The sequence below is a fragment of the Fringilla coelebs genome (assembly GCF_963513975.1).
Source record: "Fringilla coelebs genome assembly, chromosome: 3".
Lineage (NCBI taxonomy): Eukaryota > Metazoa > Chordata > Aves > Passeriformes > Fringillidae > Fringilla > Fringilla coelebs.
Genome location: NC_140030.1, coordinates 51,700,694 through 51,721,824, shown reverse-complemented (window position 1 = coordinate 51,721,824; position 21,131 = coordinate 51,700,694). Strand labels below are relative to the sequence as shown.

The following is a 21,131-nucleotide window of genomic DNA, read 5'->3' as shown; positions in this document are numbered from 1 at the left end:
CTATGCAGTGTTTTTTTCTGCTGTTGCTAAATAGACAAGTTCATGGTTTGACTCATTCCTGACTCAGTCAGGAGGATTCTGCAGAGTCTGAGATCAAGATGATTTTCTTTCTTTTCTTTTGCTTTACATTTAAAAAGAAAAAAATCTTTCCCTTGACCTTGAAATAAAGCTTTAAAAGCTTTTACTAAGTTTTGATGAGCACATATTAGATAAAGACATTCATGTCACTGAATTGAAAGTATACTTCAGTCTCTTGTGTGCCTTTCCCCTATAAAGGTTCATAGATCAGAGGTATTTCTGCCTTAAAACATAAGCCTTTACCCTTCAATTTTAGTTATGATCCTTTCAGTAAATGTTCCCAATGGCCATGCTTGTTCTCCTGACCTGTTTTCCAAGAAGCAGAGCCAATTTTGTGGTTTGCTATATGTAACTCTGAGAGACTAAGTCAGATAAAGTATTATTAAATGAATAGGAAAATAGAATAGGCAAATGTTCTTTAACGGAAGAGGCATACATAACTGTGGTTAGAAATCATTGATTTTGAGTTTGATTGCAGTATGTCCTGCATGAAGTTGCTTTCTCATAGATTCTGCCTCACTTATGAGAGTGTAATTAGATAATTGTGTCACCTATAAAGATGAATGGATGGACGTTTCTTTAAGATTTCCCTTCTCAAAGAGTGAGAATGTTGGCAGCATCTGTGTTCAGAGATAAGAAAATATCTTCTTCCTAGTGATAATGCCTATAGATGTCATCTGTACATCTATCCAAGAGACAGAAAGAAATGGAAATGTGTTGAAGAGTACAGAAAGAGATATCACAAGGATGCATAGCATACATGCATTTAACAAAGCCTATTCCAACCCAAAATTCTCTCCTGAATCATTCAAGCAGTATTGGTGCTGAGCTTTATTAAGAAAACTTTGGAGTGCGTCCCCCAGCTGTTTCAAGGAATGAAAATTTTCATCTCTTATAATATTTATACTAATTCAGATGAAAGGTTATTGCAGGGAAATATCTGATTCCTGAGTTTTAGGAAGTAATGTTATTACTCACATTTGCTACATAAAAACCGCTGCCTTTTCTCGAAAGGACTGCAGTTTCTGGAATTAGCTGCGCTTGTGGCTTCCTGTGTGTGGATGATTGCAATCTCATATCATGCTTTTGAGTTTTGCTTTTTTAAGCCATGCCTTGATGAACACCTTTTTAGGCTGTAAAAGACCTTCAAGCTTATTGAGTCCAACCTTAAACCCATCAATGCCAAGTCCACCACTAAACCATGTCTCCAAGTGAACACACACATACACTTGAAATACCCCCAGGGATGATGACTCAACCATTTCCTGGGCAGCCTCTTCCAATGCTTGAGCATCCTTTTTGCAAATAAATTTTTCTTAGTATCCAATCTAAACATCCTCTGGCACAACTTGAAGCCATTTCTTGTCCTCCTGCTAATTACCTGAGAGAAAAGGCCAATCCCCATCTTGCTACAACTTCCTTTCAGGTAATTGTGAGAGAGAATGATAAGGTGCCCCCATAGTCTCCTTTTCTCAGGTTAAACAGCCCCAACTCCCTCAGCTGCTTCTCACAGGGCTCGTGGTTCAGACCCTTCAACAGCTCCATTGCCCTTCTTTGGACTCTCCCCAGTCCCTCAGTGATTTTTAAGAAGTGAGGGGCCCAAAACTGAAGAGAGGATTTGAGGTGCAGCCTCACCTGTATTGAGTACAGGGAGATGATCCCTGCCCTAGTCTGTCTGGCCACAGGATTTCTAATACAAACCAGAATACTGTTCATGCATGAGAATGTATTTAACATGAACAAGTTTCTACCTGCTCTGCAGTATGAGAGGCTGAATGCATTCTAGGAATTACAAAGTAGAAAGGAGAAATAACTGATTAGTGGAATCACAAACCACTATTATATTTCAAATTGGCCACTCCCAAAGTGCAGGCTTTTTCTTACTGTAACTGAATCACTTGTCTGGTCACATCCCTCCTCTACTTGCTTTATTTTTTGCTCTATTGAGCTAACCCTTTCAATGATCTTGGGAAATCTGTTTGAGATAACATTTAGCATTTCATCCATGTGCAGTGCCAAAACACTTTCTGAAAAGCTCTGGGGCTTTAGGTTACTTTCTGCTTCTGATGCTCTGGTGCCCAGGGTTTGCAGGCACTCATTGGCTGCACAGAATATAGAGGCAATTTGCATTGCCTTGCAAATGGTGGTGTGAGGTGACACTGCAGAGAAAAAACAACAACTCCAAGGGCTGGTGAGCAGAAGGGACTTGGAGACATGAAAGAAATTTAAAAACTATCAAAAAGCCCGCCACTCTGAGTGGAGGTGCTACTCGCCTGCAATGCTGAGGTGAGAGGATAACCCTTCTCAGAGAATGGATGAAAAGTTTTGCATGTTTTTCCTGCTTCAGTGGAAAATGATCTGATTTAAGAGTACTATCACAAATTTTCCCTGGTAATCAGCAACAGAGGAATTTTAGTTAGCTAACCACTTTTTCTACATTATTTAAGCACCTTTATGTACCACATCGGCTATTGGTTCATTTTTAAATTTCTGTCTTATAGTCCAGTCTCATGTTGCTTGAGGAAATTTGATTTACAACCCAGAAGCTCTGCCTCTGCCCATTTTACTCAGCTATAATAACATTATCTGCAATTTCCCTTTTTTTTTTCCATGTGGAAATCTCTGCAGGCAAAAGATAGAAATGCAAAACCTGTAGTCTGGGATTCAAGGCTTACTGGTCTCTGCCAATGAATTTCCCTGTCATTCCCATTGTTTTCAAAGCAAGATAGTTAAACTCTGGTCAGAGAGTTTATTGTTGTCATGTAATGGGTCAGGATCAGCTCTGAAGCAGTAGTGGCACTGTACCTTGCTTTCCCTTGTGCACAACTTCAGCCTTGTTGGTGAAATGAGATGCCTTTCTCATGCCCACCGAGAAATGTAATTTTGGAAAGGCAAGAGTTTTTGCCAGAAGTTGTCACAGAGCATATGGCAATACCATGCTCAGTGATTAAGACAAGGAACAAAATCAAGTGTTGGTCCAAACACAGAACTTTTAATGTGGGAGAAATGTTGGTATTTCTAAATAGCTCTTTTATGCTGTCAAATTTTAGGGGTTCAGTGATATTAAAAATTTAATCCTAGATTAGCATGAGCAATTTTGATAGAGCCTTCATAGATTTTAAGTCTACTAAGAAGAAGAAATATGATTTATTTATTTCTATGTTGTAAGGAATTTTTTAAATCTTTATTGTAAAATGGAGACATTACACCAGAAAGGTGTAATTCCTTTGATATAACACCCCTATATGTGGGCATCTGCTGTTTCAGAAGTGCCTGAAATCAAAATTTAAAAATACTCTTAAACGCTTTTAGGTGTGGTAAAGTAAAAATTACTTCAGTAATGCCATGTAATTAGTGAAAAATTTTCAAAAATAAGTAAAAAAGCAACTTAGTAAGAAATTCTTAAAGGCAATTCAGGAATGAACACTTCCCAGAATTGTTGGAATATTAGTTAAAATCAATACTATATTATGGAAAATAGTTTTAAGAACTCCAAGTAAATAAAAAAAAATGTTGAACCACAGTACATTTTAATAGAAGATTTGACAATTCTTCTTTAATTACTGTATGCTCAACAGCAGTTCATTTTGAAAAATGCTCAGCTATCAGGGGTGTGTTCCTCTTTTACCTCTGTAAATCACGTTAGCTGCAAATTGTGCCACTTAATAAATTGTTTCTAAATTCTCGTACATCTGCTAGCTTGGGAGCAGACAGTAGTGAGACTGGTCTCTAGGCGACTTTAATTATGTTTTTCATTCACATGATGGAAGTTCTCAGCCATCAGATGCCACCTGCTATCATTTTTATTTCCAGTCATGTGAACCCTTGCTCAGGGCAGCAAAGGGAAGCCAAGCTGTCATACTTGTGAGATGCAATGTCATGGAAACTCTGCTATTGCATTGTACTTGCAAAGCCAGAACCAGGCTCCCAAAGCATGCACTTGCTTGACTGTGCTTTGGTTGGTAATAACAGCCAGGAGTTTTTTGTTTTATTTCTGAAAAACCAGCAGAGTTTTGACTTCAAAGCACTTGAAAATATTATTTTTATTTTCAACACAATTCTTTCTGATTCTTGAAGTTTCTGTTCATTTTTCTGCCATCTTCTCTTTTTATTCTTGGACTTTTAATGACAAGATGAATTGAATACCTATGTCAAAATAAACAACTGAACCAAAAAATGAAACAAGACTTTTGTGAGTCTCATTAGGAACATTCTGCTTGGACAACTATGGTCACGTTGTGTGAGGAGGCATTTTCACCACACAGCCTATTTTCTGTGGGTACGTGTAGACCATTATCCAGTCAGTGGGGTTTGAGTAAGTCCATTCTAGAATGTGATCATCAGGTACAAAACGGAAGTTGAAAGTGTTAGCTGAGATTTCGGGTGAGAATTCCTCCTTCAGTAACTGCTTAACATTTTAATTTTTTCTTTAGTTTTTGATTCAGTGAATCATATCTTCCAGAGGCATCTGGTAATTACCCAGGGTCTCGGTGCTTATTGCAGATCAGTAGCAGAAGAATCTATGGGGTTACAGCATGTTTGATTAGGATATTAGGTAACATTCAACTTGGACACTGTCGCTGCCCACTGATGTTGAAATTAGTTTCTGTTTGCAAATTTGATATTACCAACATGTTCTTTTGTAAGTTTCCAAATAGAAAGGTTGTTTTAGATACAACATATACAAGGGTTTTTCCAATTAGAAGGGTTTTAGCTGCTATTTTAACACGGTGAGTCATTATCAGAGCTATCAATATATTGTCTCTGAAACACTCATTTATCTGAATAATTCTTTAAGGGTTTTTTAATACCCCTAGGTATGTTTGAGTGAGAGATTTTTAGGAAAAAAGACACAGAGAAGCCTTTCAAGAGAGTACAGTTTGAGATCCATTAATTTCCCAGAACTTCCCTTTAGTTACCAAAATTGTAGGTTGCATGGAGCATATCTCTTGTTCTGAAATGTACAATGTACACTGTATTATAAATCCATCATTAAAAAGATGTAAAAGTTTTGTGAACCCCAGGTCTGGAATTCACTTCATAGCAGTGTTTCAAATATTCCATTTTGGAAGTTTGTTGAAACTCAAACAACCAAACTCTGTACCAGAACACTGGGGCATCCTTGTCTAATAGCTTATTACCAACCTCCTAGGGACTCACTGCCATGAAAGGCACTATGTAAGCTTAGAGGGATTTTTTTTGTTGTTGCTGCATGTGTAGTTCAGATGTCATTTGCAGTTAATGTGTACTGGTAGTTTACTTCAAATGAATTCTGATCGAGGCCTGAGGAAAAGATCGAGCTATGTGCTAAAAAGAGGCAAAAAAAATAAAATGCAGCTTTGCTGCTCTACTGAGATACATCTGTGCTGGCTGCCAAATGCTCATTCCTACTTCGAATTCAAAACTGATCGTTTTAGCCTGTAGAGATAAGAACAAGGATCATATTTGTTTAAATATTTGGTGGGTTTTTAAAAAATAATTTTTTAGGTATTACTGTACTTTAGTCTTTCACAAGAGTCAATAAAAGAAAAACCTGTTCATTCACCTGAGGAGAGCTTGTACAAGCATGTTTACTTTTTAAGAATACAGACCAGAATACAATTGTCTTCGAATACCTCCGGAGAACAACTGTAAAATGAAAAGGGTGCTTCGCAGTGTTCCACAAATGATTAATTATTTAATCAGCTTAGCCTTTTAAAGTCTGTTGCAGGTTTTTTCAGGAAAAGGAAATGGATAGGGTTGTCAGAGGTACCCAAATCTTTGAATTGCACAGTACTTGCATGGTTAAGAGGAGCCCTTTAGGAAGACCTAAATATCAAATATGTCTAAATATGTGTCTTCTCGTGTCTTCAAAATTTTATGGAGAAATTGGCTTTTTTTGGAAATTCCATTTCTTAACTAACATGAAAAAAAATACCCACCAAGAAGCAAGAGAACATATTGCTGCTGTTTTTAAGAAGAATACATAATGAATATTAAAACCTGTGTTCCCAACCACACTCCCATAGCTTAAAAATTAAACCTTTAGACCTGTGCAAAGTAAAAATGAATGATACAAATTTCTCACTTTCTCAAATTGCACCCGTATAACTCATTGGCCAATTCATTTTTGGTATTATTTTCCATTGAGTTGATAAGCTATGTGTTAATTGTGTCTTAGAGCAGGTAATCATATTTAGGGTCATCTTTCCTTCCTTCTGTAAGATCTACCAGTTGTCCATTTCTTTGCAACTTGGTGATATATGTCATTGAAGTGTGTAGATGTAAATGCTATTTACACCTTCAAAGGTACTTCCATGGTTCAAGGTCCTACACAACCTCCTCTGGACAATTTTCTGTAAATCACTCCAGCCTAGATAAATCCGGCTTTAGAAATCAAATATGAAACCCTGGCTTGAAACTAATATCCTAACACTATTTATATTTTCTATTAATATGTGCTGTTGGAATTAATTATTGGATTTTTGGTAATTTTTCTGCACTTTAAAAACAAACAAAAATCCACAACCCCCCCAAATGATAAGATTTTCTTACTGGAAAAATTATCCAGCTATTCACTATATTTAATATATGTTATATATTTCAGATGATAGGAAAACACATTGATTCTTTCAAAATAAATTATGGGTTTAAAATATATGAAAGTATGTTGTCCTAATAAATGGCAACTTTTATGAAAAAAGGAAATAACTTGAAGGTTTTATTTAGATCCAGTCTGTTATTGTAAATGATGCTGTCAATTTATTTATTTTTTTATAACCTCCAGCAATGGAAGATTATTGTGATAAATGATTCATATCATTGCAATATATACCTTTCAAAATTTCCATATCTGGTAACTAATAGGCACTTCTTGAAGGCTTCAATAGGCTCCTTAGCCACATAGCATGGCTGGAAGGTGCTTCATGATTAATTTCATCTAAATGTGGTAATTATCATACTTTGAAGTAATGCCTGCAGAACATGCTTTCACAGAGAGTTAGCGGAAGCAGAGGATTAACCCAGAAATAGTTCAGAGCAACATATCACCCAAGTAGAAATATATTTTCTTCCAAATTTTTGAAGATTATTAGACTACTTGGCAGTCATTTGCATTACCTTATCTCATATCAGCTTCTCCAAGCAATTTAGAAAGTAACAGAAAAAGAAGCAACTTTGTGTTATTTGCTGTAATGGGATAGTCTTGAATGTGCAAGCAATTTAATTTGACAGTTTCTGCCCTGAAGTATTTCTTATATTAGTGTTTAAGAGCACAATTCATTTATCATTCATATATGTTGTGGACATAAGAATTATCCTGCCTATATTCCAGAAACGCTATAGTTAATTAGAGATGACGTTAATTTCCATGTAGCCATCCAGGGGAATACCTTCTACCACTGCTCTATGCATGCCTTTGCTCCTATCTCACAAGATCCCCATGAGTAATTTCTTGGTTGTACACGTGAGACTAGTGAAAAAGGTATGTGAAGCACCAAGAATGTTTCTAAAAATGGGTAATTTGGTACCCAGTTAAAAGCCCTGAGAATAGCACCAAAAATTATAATGGCGAGTGACATCATCTCTGCATATTTCTGCACACTTATATCACCCCAGTAAAGATTCCAAATCTCTTGGCAATCAGAAAAAAAAAGCCCTGCAAAAAGGTTGCACATAAATCTTACCTTAAGTGAGACTGAACAGCCTAGTTAAGTCTTTCTGGTAGATTGCTTGGCCATGATGTATTTTGATTCAGCTAAGTAATTTCAATTTTGTTCTAGTCACCCAGGGGTGAATTTTGCCTGCTCTTACATGGACCATATGTAGGGCTGAGTTCCTCTAAGTTCAAAAGGTGCTAAGTGGAAAATCTTCTATAGTAGTCCTCAGTTGTGTGATTGTCAACAACTGCAGGGAGAGTGCCTTTCATTACATCTCTGTTCTTAGGTTGCTAGCACATCCTCCCTTGTGTTCCTGCATCCTGACCTCGTGCACATGGTGAGCAGCCATTGCTCAGATGCTGCATGTAAGCCATGGTAACTCAGGCATGTGTCAAACCCCAGAGATTACCACGCCAAAATTAAACAAAAATGTTTGGGGTCACACAGGCTTTCCTTAGAGTTGAATTAGTGCCACTGTTCCATGGAACAGAAGTGGAATGAATCACTGTATCATAGCGATGCAGCAAATAAGCTGTTTCACCTCTAAAGCACACACTGCAGTTTTCTGCCTGCCTTTACCCTGACTGTGTTTTTATGCATATGTGTTTGGGGTTTTTTCTCTTACAGATAAAAAAGAAGCTGCTGTATCCAAGGAACTCAAAAGTAAGAAACTACCATCTCTTTTATATGCCATGCAGTTTCAAAAGTTCATTTCATTAGTCCAAAAATAATATTTATTGAGTTGTTAAAAATACAAAGAAGAAAGTAGCTACACCATTTATAATTAAAAAATGACACGTTTACACTTCACGTGTACACTTTACGCTGCCTCCTATTTTCTTAATCCATTCTTATCCTACTTCTAACTGCACACTCCTCTTTGTGACTGACAGTTTTGCCCTCCCCTCTTTCCTATCACTGTCTTCAAAAACAAAGGTTTCATAGGGGAGGAAATGTCAAATTGAGGTCTCAGCTGAATGTGATCTCAGTGGCAGCAATTTTCATAAGTAGGCTGGGAAGGCTCAGAGTTGAACCTGCTGAGGAACACCAAATTTATCTTCACAAATGCAAAACAAGGGCCCTACCTGTCTAGGTAGCTCTGGTTCCAACAGAGAAACTTCTGCAGCTGAAGAGAATGGGAATTGTGCTCTTCTGAAAAAATAGCCAAAAAATGCTCTGAGAACTTGGTATCATTGAAAAGGGAAGAGGTACGTCTTCCTTTTCTGCAAATTTGCAAATGTCAATGTCTCAACACAGTAAGGACAGTAAGACAGTATCTTCAGTAAGACTTCATCTGCTCAGCATTCTGCTCTGAAAGTACAGTATATAAAAAATTAGGAAGAATATGGGGCTTCAAAATCTGAATCAAATTTACAATTAAAGAGTGCACTGACTCTCATTTCCATGTATAAACTTTTATGACTTCTGTGGCAGAACAATCTCCTGCCATCCTCAGTTTTGCAGCAATTTATTAAAAGATTTCTTTTGGAAATGAAAAAAAATGTTTATACTTTGGGTTCTTATGCAAATTTTGCAGAAATATCTTACAAAACATTTCATACACTTACTCTACAAGTAATGTCCTGTTAGTGAAATAAGAACCTGTTTTCAAGCAGGTCTTAAAGGACCTAATAATTTGGACGCATAATTCCTCAGAGCAGCCTTTGAGTGCCTAAATGGAACCTGCAGGAGAGCTAGGTGAGAACTCGAAGAAGAGGATAAAGGAAAGAGTCCTGCTATTTTGTGTTAGGTCCATTTGACACTTGTAGAATATCTGTGTTGGATCTCTTCTGCAAAAACAGGCACTCAGAAAAGGGATACTGAGCAAATTCTTCAAGGTCTTCTACAAATTTGCCTGAAGGAGGGGTGAGCACCCCAAATAATTACAATGCTGTGATAATAACTAAGTTAGGATATAATTATCAGCTGTGGGCTTTTAAGTGGATGGAAATAAAGCAATCTACATTGCACATGCAAACTATATTTTGTTTTCATTCCATTTCACAAGACAATCTGATGCATCTTTTATGAACTTCTCAAAAGACTGGAGGGGAAGGACTCAAAATTACATTCCTGATTTAGCCATGTTCTTTTTCATTGTAATAATACAGTGACAGATGTGCAGGATTAACATTTTTTGGCATTCTGTAATTCAGCTTGTGATTAAAATGATTAGTTATTTCCTCTCAAGATATGAAAATGTGAATTTTAATTTAAAGAACCTTCTAGTTGATACAAAAAAATCTTTTATGACCATCGGTGAAGTTTAGCTTATGGATATTTGTTAAACTATTGTGGTTCAAGTACGGTTTGTTTTGGTAGTTCCTTAGGACAAAAGCAATTAACAAAATACTAATAAAGAGTGAATAAATCTAGTAGGTTACCTAGGTTCTTCTATATGGGGTTAAGATTCCCCAAATCCACTTGAGGATGCACACACTCTTCATCATTAGGACCTTCATTCTGCAAGGACACAACAAAGACAGTATAATGCACATACTTCCTGAAAAGACCAAGAACAGTTAAATGGCCCCAGAGGGCATGTTTCTCTGCTAGGAGAATGCAGCAATTGCCTTTCAATTGCAGGATCAAACATGAAGATGTTCTCCTAATGCTCCTCCATTTTTCAGGACGGAGGGAGACTCCTGGTATGGCCAGCTCAGTGGATGAGCAGCCCAATTTCACCTCTTCTAACCAGGGCCAGTTTCAGACTAGGGGAAAGGATGCCACTGTGAAATGCTGTGGGATCCCCTGAGGTACCACTGCTGGATTCACAAGAGTGATTCCTCAACAGCTGCCAGAGGCTGGTTCAGGACCTTCTGCCCTCCTAGCTGCAAGATCAGATGCAGAGGCTCCCAGCACACAGCTGCTGCCTGTGGGGCAAGGCCATGCTGAAACCCCTAGATGCCTTCTTTCCTCTGCTTTGCCAATAGGGATTGAACTAGTGAGCAGAAAAAGCTGAAAGAAGGGATTCAGTGCCTAACAAGCAGAGCTTACTAGCCCTTCAGCTGGTTATTATGTTGTTGCCTTTGAGTTTATTGACGACAACTCAGCCCTTCTCCCTTTGGGTAATCTCTTCGTTTAACTCTTCAGAAAAAAAATTGTTACAGGTCTCCTGGAAACCTTTCCTCAGGTTTCTGTGGGGTTTTTAAAATGCAATGTTTCATAATAAATAGTTTAATTTTTTTTTTACTTTCTTTAAGAGCCAACAAAAGCTCCTGCAGCCAACCCAGCCATCAAAAAAGCAGCAGCACCAGGTAAAGTGTTTGCATGCCGTGTGTTTCTTATACTCTTGAACCAGTTTATTGCATCATAGCACCATCTGCTGGATTGCACATGAGCCAGTGGTTTTTGTTAGTTGTTGGGGTGATTTTTGGGCTTTTTTTGTCTATTTTGCTCTAAATCATTGTAATAATTTGTATGTAAAATATTTGCTAAGAAAAAAAGTATTTTGCACTGATTTTTAACATTATGTTTGCTTCTTGTTCTCCCATGGCAGCTATGAGGTGCCATATTGGGCCATTCTGCAGGGCTTGAGATAAAAAAAATAATCTGGATATAAAGTCTGATTTTTAAAGCAATATTCATGTAAATTACTTTCCATGTGAAACTGAATCCCCTTTGAGAAGGGGATCTGGTATTTTAAAGTGCTGATCTCACAGTAAGTTGTCAAACTGCAGCTCTTGGATAATCATAAATATCCACTGAAAAGACAAACAAACTTTTTAAAAACCAATAATGGCATAAATTCCTATCTGAATTTACACTGCATTTTAAAAATCTAATAATTTTAATTTACTTATGATCTCGTCTTCTTCACAGCCATCTCCAAAAAAGCCACATCTAATTTCTGCTTAATAAAATAAAACCCAATATAATGAATAACAACCTGAATAGTCATTATATTTGTAGTTTGACTAAATTTTATACTAACTGTCAAAAACCCCCTCAGGAATCCCAATATGTAAAAGTGGAGAGTACAAAACCATGATATTATTCTAGTCTAAAGCAGGATAGCTGGTGCTGCACCAGACTCTGTGCTCTGTGCTGGTGCTGGCATCCCAGCAGCGGCCAGCCCACACTTCCTCTGCTGCTTCTTGCCTCCAGCTGATCCCCCTGTATGGATCTGAGTAACCTTTTTTTTTTCCTTTAATATTGTTTTCTGGCTATCTTTCTCTAATTCAGGTTGTTTCAGTAGTCTCTCTCAGAGCTATCCTCCACTGAAAGAGGGAATAATGTCTTGCATCTGTAGGGGTAGCTGGGAATTGGTGAAGGATCAGTGCAAGCCAGGAACACCTGCAGTTGTCTCTCCCACAGAAGGATTCATAGCCGGGAATCACAGAGGATGTGGGCTATTGCAGCACACAGTGTGACACTGGCCTGGGGAGCACCATTTCCCCACCAGTGCCCCCCTTCCCTGCCTGCTGTGTTTGCTTGACACCACGTTCACCTCTGCTGACACAACAGGGGGAGCAGTGCAAGCCACCCCATTGCTGTGGCTTACAGCTGAAAGCTGTGCTAGGAGCGTGTGTGGCAGGGTGCTCAGCCTGTCAGGGAGGCTGGCTCCACAAACATTTACATTCATGTCACCAATAATTTCTTAAAGCAGCTTTGTTGCCACAGTGTGTTGTATGGCTAGACCCTCAAAAGTCTCAACAGTACTCTGTAGAAATCGTTATGTTAGGACCATATGCTTATAATTAATTCATTCCACCTGCTTGCATCCAATATTTGTGTTCATGTTTGAAAAATATTCCAATGAGTCTGCTTGTTGGCAAGAATGGTGATGACAGTAATCTGCTTAAGAAAAAGAAAAGGGTAAAACTGGCATAGCTTCTTATGAAAAATAAAATAAGTTTGTCTGTTCTGACATATTTCTAAATATCTCGTTTGCCTTAAAAATTATAAAGAGCAGTAGGTTTTGAGTTCTACATCTTAGCTTCCCCTCCAGTTCTCTGAAAATTAATTTACCACCAGTATAACTCACCATTGTAAAATAATAAATATGCTTGTTTGGCAACATCATAAGTAGACTGCTGCCTATTAGCACAGTAAATTAAATACATTATCCAATTTCATATTTCATTTTCTTCCACATATCTTATTACATCACAACCTGTACCCAAGAATGCCTAAAGCTCAAGGTTGACTCCTCTTAACAGATTGAACAGACTGAGAGTACAGCTGGTCATCTCACAGTGCATCTACATCACATATGTTCCTGATCTTAATGTCACTGGTTGAGAAAATCCTGCCTAATTCAACATACATTATTTTAATCTCCCTGCATGTATACAGAGAAAGCAAAGAAAGTGAATATGGAGTTTGGAAGTCTATGAGAACTTCTGGATCTGCAGGCTGACAGCTACTTTAGGAAAACAGCCTCAATACATTTCCATCACTTAATTTTGAAAGTGGATATTTTCAAACATTTCCAGATTTCTCTAACTGGAAAAAAAATCACCTCTCTGGCATTCATTGGAAAGGGGGCTTGAAATCCCAGTATTTGGCTGTAAAGCAGAACAGTTTCTTAGATATAGGCAAGTGTTGCTGTTCTAAGGGGAGAAATTGGGGTTGAAGATGTTTTGTCACACATCTTCCTCAGTAACCCTGTTTTACAGTATTCCCATTCTAAATCCTGCAGGCATTCCCTCCTTTTTTTCTGCACAGTGCATTGTCCCCCCAGCTGTGCCAACAGAACAGGTCTGAGAGAGACCCACCCTTACAAAATATCAGTCTGTCCTTCTGAGAACCCTGAGGAGTGGCACAGGTTTCTTTCACAGGATTTCCTCAGGCACCCCTTGTGTGCAGGCTCTCTCTGGAGGGTTTCTCAGAGCCAGAGATGCCGGGGTTAAGTAGCTGCCTCATCCTGACATCTTTTGTCAGGAGAGGGGGCTAGGAGGGAAATCTGCCTCTTATTCCTGTCCCTCTGGAGCCTCACACCTCATTCCTTACCATCTCCCACAGCTGCAGCTAATTCTGCTGGGTGGGGCAGAGTCACCACACCTCGCTTTAGTAAATTTGCTGTGTCTGTTTTGTGGGAAAAGCCAGTGCATGGAGGCGTAGGACAGGGCAGAGAGCACAGGCACGATCAAGCCATGCAGAGAGCATTTCCAGCTAAATTAGCAGGAGGCTGACTGCATTCCCTATCAGGCAGTGAGGAGCCCCAGTGCCACTGGTTAGTGGCATTCCTGTAGCTGGGGAGAGGGATGGGAACAGCTCATCTCTGAGTCCCTCTCAGGAGATAGCCTCCTTCATAGGCAAGACTCCTGCACCTCCTCTAAGCACCAGTGACAGTGCTTTCCCCTGATAATTCGCCTGATTTGAAAACCAGTTCTAACTCTTTTCAACACTGCAAAAATTAAATCCTAATTGCTGCTTAGGATTTCCCTGGAATGGTCTTGAAGTTTTTAATTAATTTTACAGTATGTTTAACAGATTTTGTACTCTCACTTAACTGCCTAATTACTGGGTCTTAATGGCTAATTTTCTCCATCTTCCTCCACACACACATGCAAAAAAAAAAATCTTATTCATCACTTGCTTTGGGTTTATAACAGAAATTCTTTTTAAGCACAATTTCCCCCTTGAAAATTGATAAAATTTAGTCTGGATCCAGAAAGAATAAAATAAATATGAAAGACAATAGCTAATTTTAAGTGTTCAGATGTCAGCTGCATCCAATGTCCCAAACTGACTGCCAGTTGTACCAGAACTACTATTACTTTATTATGCCACCAATCTTTTCCCTGTTTGTAAGAAGCAGAAAAAGGATATTTTGCATGAAATTATATAGGGAATGGGTCCATGGGGTAAGCACAGAATATTAGAATGCAGGCTAGACTGAAAAACTTGGTTAGAGGATGGATTGTATAGGTTCAGATCACTCTGTCTAAAGCAGGAAGAACAACTGGTTTTACTGGTACTATTTACTTAGCAGGGAAGTGATTTTTACTCTTGGTTCAATATAAATGATTGTAACTAAAATGGCAGCAGGAAAGCTATTGCCATAAAGTATAACCAGTTTTAATATACATAAAAAGGAAAAAAAAAATCCAGGAGTTTATGGCACAGTAGGTATGTTTGAAATGTAGAAAAGGTTTATCAAGGAGCTGTATTATTGATTATCTTCTAATTATTACCTGCAGGACACAAGTATATGGAAAGCTAAAACCATATATTACAGAAGAATAATAAAATTCAGCAATTCTATTGCATAATTTAGCAACACAGTGGAACAGGCAAACTTATCGTGGATTGTTTGTCAGGTTTCTCAGATTCAATCCACATGCCAGGGATGTATTTTACTCAGAGCACCACACCCTCTGCATCATCCATCAAACTATGTATTCTCATCTTGTGTAGATGTGTGTAGTCAGTCCAAGAGGAGTGACTTTGAAAATCAGGGTCGAGTTTATGTTGTACATCCCTGTGAGTACTTTTGGAGAAAGGAAAAGGCACCTGTCTCTCTCTCTCTAGGGACATAGTCAAGTTTTCCATCCTGCATTCTCTTCAGAATCTTATGTCTGAGGGCCTCTGTGTGCCCTGAAATTTCTCTTCATAAGCAGCCACTGCCCCTGGTGAAAGCATCTCTGCATGTATTTCTGTCGTACTGATGTTACCAAGAAAATTATTCTGGTAGCTGGAGAAGCCAGTTCAATTTTCTGTTTCCTGAAGTTAACCCTCTCAGACTTTTTCAGAACATAAGTGCAGCCACTCTCAGGGTTTATATTCTGGGTTTACAGTCTATCTTTTTGGCAACAAATGTTAGACATAACTTATTGAATGCGGAAGGACAAGCTTTGCAGTTTATTTCTGTACAAAATAAATCTTCACTCAGATACCAGGTGTTTATGCAGCAGCAAACAAAATAATGAAGGCCTACCTGTATTAATACTGCTGCTCAGGGTCTTTGCATTAAATCCAGGATCATTCTGCAGTCCTTCTAAATCACCAGAGCTTTCTTTTCAGTCCATTTTAGGATAATTCTTCCTCTGCCCCACCTTAGCTTTTCGGGAAGGTAAATATCATATCTGCTCTTAGTAATTTTCTTTCTGGTTTCAAAGGGATAGTTCCAGGCTTGCCTGTTTTTGCACAGTAGATGGAGATTATCTGCAATATGCCAAAAGACAGGAGAAACTGGGTTTTGGTCCTCAACTGTTTGTCACAGGGTGTTTCCACTAGGCATTACTGAAGCCTCAGAGCTGGTCTGCCAGGAATTCATTGGAGCCTCTGCTCCTGGTCTGCCAGGAATGCACTGTACCCTCAGCAGCTAAAACCTTGTTGCTGGTGCAGTAGTCCATCACTCAGCCACTTAATATCTGCAGGAATCTATTATGTGGATGGAGATGTATTCCACAAATCATTTCAACCCACTGACATTTTCATCCCCGCTGAAGTCTGAGAAAATATTACAGAACATGATGTCTTAAATTGTCCACAGGATTATGTAAGCTGAGCCATTATCTGACTCTAAATGGAAAAGGAAAAATGAATTCTTTACTTATGTCACAATAGATGATGCCCTGTAAGAGGAAGAATTTTCTGATGTTAGAAGATTTTACTTTACAACCATGATTTCTTTAGACATAGGATTTATTTAAATAGAGCATGAAATAGCTTATTTTACACTAAGCTTTCTGATCTGAAATCCAGTTTTAATTCACCAATTTTTTAAAATGTTTTTGAGTCAATGGCCTAAAATCCATGATTTTTTTTCTACTTTTGCTAGGATGTTGAAATTCCCAGTCTCATAGCCTGGCATATTATTTTGCACTTATATTTTCTTTAGAGTATTCTCTGTTTCAGGATAATATGGAGTTAAAATAATTTCCAGTACTTCCTTTCAGATCATAGTGTGTGTGAAGACACTGTAAATGCAGTCTTGTGTCTTTTTTGTCACCAAACATTTGTTATGCATCAAAGTACTTTTGTACTGCTAACAGAAAGACAGCACTACTTTAAGAGCAAGGCAGGGGGAGCAAGTTAACTACAAAAATTATTTTTATTCATACATGAAAGTAACAATAATATCAGTAAAAGAGGGTCAAATTAAGTGAAATTTAAAAATCAGAGCTAAAAGGATTCTAGAAGTATCCACTCTTTACAGAAAAGGCATTTTAAGGTGCTTTGTTCTGAGGCTGGTAAACTTTCATAGCCCTGAACTTGTTTAATTATTTGAGCGCACTTTTGGCTAGAATTGGGCCCAATTTCAACAAGGATTTAACGTATCTTTAACTCTGTCTTGAGTTCACAAAATCCCAGAATTCACAGAATTACTAGGTTAGAAGAGACCTTCAAGATCAACAAACCCAACCCATCCTCTAGCACCTAAACTAGACCGTGGCACATCAAATATTTTTTTAAACACATCCAGGGATGGTGACTCCGACACCTCCCCTGGCAGACCATTCCAGTGCTTTATCATTCTTTCCATAAAAACTTTTTCAAATTGTCCAACCTATATTTCTCATGGTGCAGCTTAAGACAATGTCCTCTGGCTCTGTCAGTTGTTGCCTGGAGAAGGAGACCAACCCCACCAGACTACAGCCACCTTTCAGAGAGCTGTAGAGAGTGATAAGGTCACCCTGAGTCTCCTTTTCTCCAGGCTAAACACTCCCAGCTCCCTCAGTGTTCCTCACAGGGTTTGTGTTCCCAGCCCCTCTCCAGCCTCCTTGCCTCCTCTGGATGCGCTCAAGGGTCTCAACGCCCTTCCCAAACTGAGGGCTCAGAGCTGGACACAGCACTCCAGGTGTGGCCCCACCAGTGCCAAGAACAGGGATGACCTCCCTGCTCCTGCTGGCCACACTGTTCCTGACACAGGCCAGGAGCCACTGGCCTTCTTGGCCACCAGGGCACTGCTGGCTCCTGTTCAGCTGGCTGCCACCAGCACCCCCAGGTCCCTTTGTGCCTGGGCACTGCCCAGCCACTGCCCAGCCTATAACATTGCAGGGGGTTATTGTGGCCAAAATGCAGGACTCAGCACTTGGATTTATTAAACTTCATCTTTTAGAACTCTGCCCATCCATCCAACCATTCCAATTCTCTCTGCAGAGCCCTCCTACCTTCCAACATATCAACACACGCTCCCAGCTTAGTATAGTCTGCAAATTTACTAATGAATAACTCAATCTCCTCATCATGTCAACAATAAAAATATTGAGCAGAACTGGCCCCAGCACAGAGCCCTGAGGGACACCACTGGTGACTGGTCCCAGGTGTATGCAGCACCATTCACCACCACCCTCTGGCCCTGGCCATCCAGCCAAAACGCAGCACAGAGTGCTCCTGTCCAAGCCATGGGCTGCCAGCTTTTCCTGGAGGATGGTGTAGGAGACAGTGTCAAAGGCCTTGCTGAAGTCCAAATAGACACCCACAGCCTTTCCTGCATCCACCAGGCGGGTCACCTAGCAAAGCATTCAAGGGCATGCTTAAGCTTTGTTGAATCCAGACTATCACATACACTACAGATATCATTATCTTTCCAGGCATTCATGTTTTGGAAGTGGTACCAACTTCACTTTGCAAGAATGGGAAGAAATGGGCCTCATCCAGTTCACTGTGATCATTATGAAAGTGCCACTTGATTTGCAGGGGAGCAGTGGTGTGGAATAGACTTTTCTATAATATATATGCTCATATTACATCTACAATTTATGATGGACAGTTTTGATACCATTGCTTCCTGCCTGTGATGAAAAGCTTCAGACCAAATAGATGGAACTAAATGCAGTTGCATTTCATCCAGGCTTTTCTTTCTTTTCTTTGCATCAAATTTTTATTAGATATTTCCCAACATGGTAGTAGATTACTGATAAAGATATTGATACAAATAACTGTCACCTGCTTTCCTTTACTTCACAAAAATCCATTGGGAAAACTGTTTTCCTCCCCAAAAGATGATCATATATAGAGGAGTGAGTATATGTGTGGCATGATTTCACAATGTAAGAGGTTTCCTTGGTGTGCTCTTATTCCAGAAAGAAATGTATTTGTACAGCTCATGGTCTTTATAAATCAAAGCATAAAACAGTGGTGAGATTTTCTACAATGAACAAGAAAATAAGAATAGCAGTGAAATATAGAAGAACACATACTCCTTGGGAGCAGGAGAACAGGAAAAATTATCATTCTTTGGTGTCCATGTCTTATTTTTCACTTTTTTTGTACTTTCAAGTAGTTAATATGACACATGCATATTAGTTTGATGTGGATTATCTCAGGTCTAACAACATGATTGAACACATATTGCAACATTTCCCTTCAGGAGAAGGGACTAAAGGTATCTGCTCTTTATCTAAATGCTTGTGCTTGTGATATTCTTAATGACAGGGTAACTTGGAGAGCTTTACCACTCTGTCTTATTTGGTTTTAATTAACCAACATGATATGAAATTCTGAGAAGTTTTATGCATAGTCTATAAAACCTAGATTACAAAACCAAAAGACGAAGCTGACACTTAAGACACTGCACAGAATATGGCAACAGGCTTCACTGATATATTTGTGGTAAAAAATAAATATAACTACAGAAACCACCATTTTTATTCAGCTACTGAGTGCAAACAAAATGGTGTTGGTTAACTAACATGTGGTGCATCCCACACAGCAGTATATTTTTTTCATATCCACTTGAAATGCCATTTATTTAAACTTTTCCAATCTATTTCATTCCAAATACAATTTTTGTTTTCCTGAACCATTCTTGGACATGAATGCTTTATGTGAATTAGGAAATAACAGGTTCACAGAAACACTCACACCTGCGTGCCCATACCTATATAAATTATGACAGGAAATCAACTGTTCTTTCCTGTTGGGTAGCAGAGGGTCACACTTTGTGACTGTCTATTCTGGTGCTAAAGATTAAAATACACCTCAGCAAATTTGCCAGCCTAGATGCTTTTAGGGAATAATGTGTCTTAGGGAAGAGCTACAGAGGCAGGTTCAGGTTTTCTTCTCTCTCCCACCTACTCTGAATTGCCTAGGAGTATGTCACTAGTAATGAAGCAAAAAACACATTTGTATGGTTCTATGAGCATTTTATACGTAACTTTGCCAGTTTTCATAAAAAAATAAAAGCCATTTGTTTAAAGCATCAGAGCAAATAAAGATGGTAAAATGTCAAACTAAATCAAATCTCAATTCCATGCATGGTAGAAAAATACTATATTACCAGCAAAACTTCCCTGAATAAAAATATACTGTACAGTCTCATATACATGCAAAAATGATTAAATATAAAAATAATGACAAAAGCCATGGCAAATGTCTCATGTGTTTACAGCTGGCAATATCCTTTCATGTGTCATACTAAATACTTGAAAGTACAAAAAAAAAGTAAAGAATAAGACATTAACATCAAGGAATGATAACTTCTAGAAAACAGGAAAGAACTAGGTCTGAAATTTCCTGCAGTTTATGGCTCATGCAATAAAAGTTTTCAGTTCATTCCATTCAAATATCAGGACATGAATCACCTGAACTCTCATATCATGTCAGATTTGCCAGAAATGGTTGATATCGAATTCTATCTTATTCAATTTTATAAATTTTCTTATGGAAAAGGATTTTATTTCATATGCCTCTGGAAATAAAACTATTATGAAAGAAATTCTATAGACCTTCCGTAATTTTTGCAGTTTAGGCAAACGAAAATTATGAAATAAAGCTAAATAAATGGATTATTTAATACTTTGCCAAAACACTTGCTTGAGTGTTGCTAGGATCATTCTGTTCCCTAGTCTCCTGAGAGCTGAGAGGTCTTAGAATGAGAGAGGAAAATAATTGCCTCAGAACCACTACAGACTGCATTCCATTTCCTTTCGTTTCCATGAAGCTGTCCTGAGCCATTGTCAAACAGGAATCCCCACAAAACCAGATATTATAATTATAATTTCCAGAACAAGTCCTAAAATATCTGGAAGAAAGTGGAGAGTCTGAAGAGCTCTCAAGCTACCAACAAGCTGCAGATGTTGTCATGATTAAATGCATTGAGGCGGCCAAACCACTGAGTCCCAAACTTTCGTCCTCTCAGTTTTAGCTATATTTTTCCTCCTTGACCTGTACTAGAATTGCAACCCAGGGTAGGATGCTATCAAGAAAGTATATTTATTCAGGCAATAAATACCAGCTTGCTCTCTATTTCCATCACTTTTTCATATTACAGGGAAAATCACAGCCATAACTCTTTTTTTTTTGATGACACAAACCTGCTCCATCGTCATTTCTACTAAAAATTTCATTTCTCATATAAAATGTGTCTTTAAAGAGCCTACAATATTTTTAACATTTGTTAGGTAATCAATACACTAAAGTATTCTTTACATAACTATATTAAGACTGGTTCATGATTTCAGTCAATTAATCTCGTTGCTTTGAAATGTTGTTCCATAGAAGCTTTTTTAGGGGTGGGAA

General features: G+C 38.4%; 1 protein-coding gene across 12 annotated transcripts in view; it reads left to right on the top strand.

Moving 5' to 3' along the window:
• Window positions 1-21,131, top strand: part of TRDN (triadin) — a 224,831-nt gene that overhangs the window by 127,482 nt on the left and 76,218 nt on the right. For all 12 annotated transcript variants that reach the window (XM_084203676.1, XM_084203675.1, XM_084203680.1 and 9 more), the window contains 2 exons: window positions 8,343-8,378; window positions 10,919-10,972. In XM_084203676.1, the coding sequence (XP_084059802.1) occupies window positions 8,343-8,378; window positions 10,919-10,972 (90 nt within the window). The remainder of the gene's footprint in view (window positions 1-8,342; window positions 8,379-10,918; window positions 10,973-21,131) is intronic.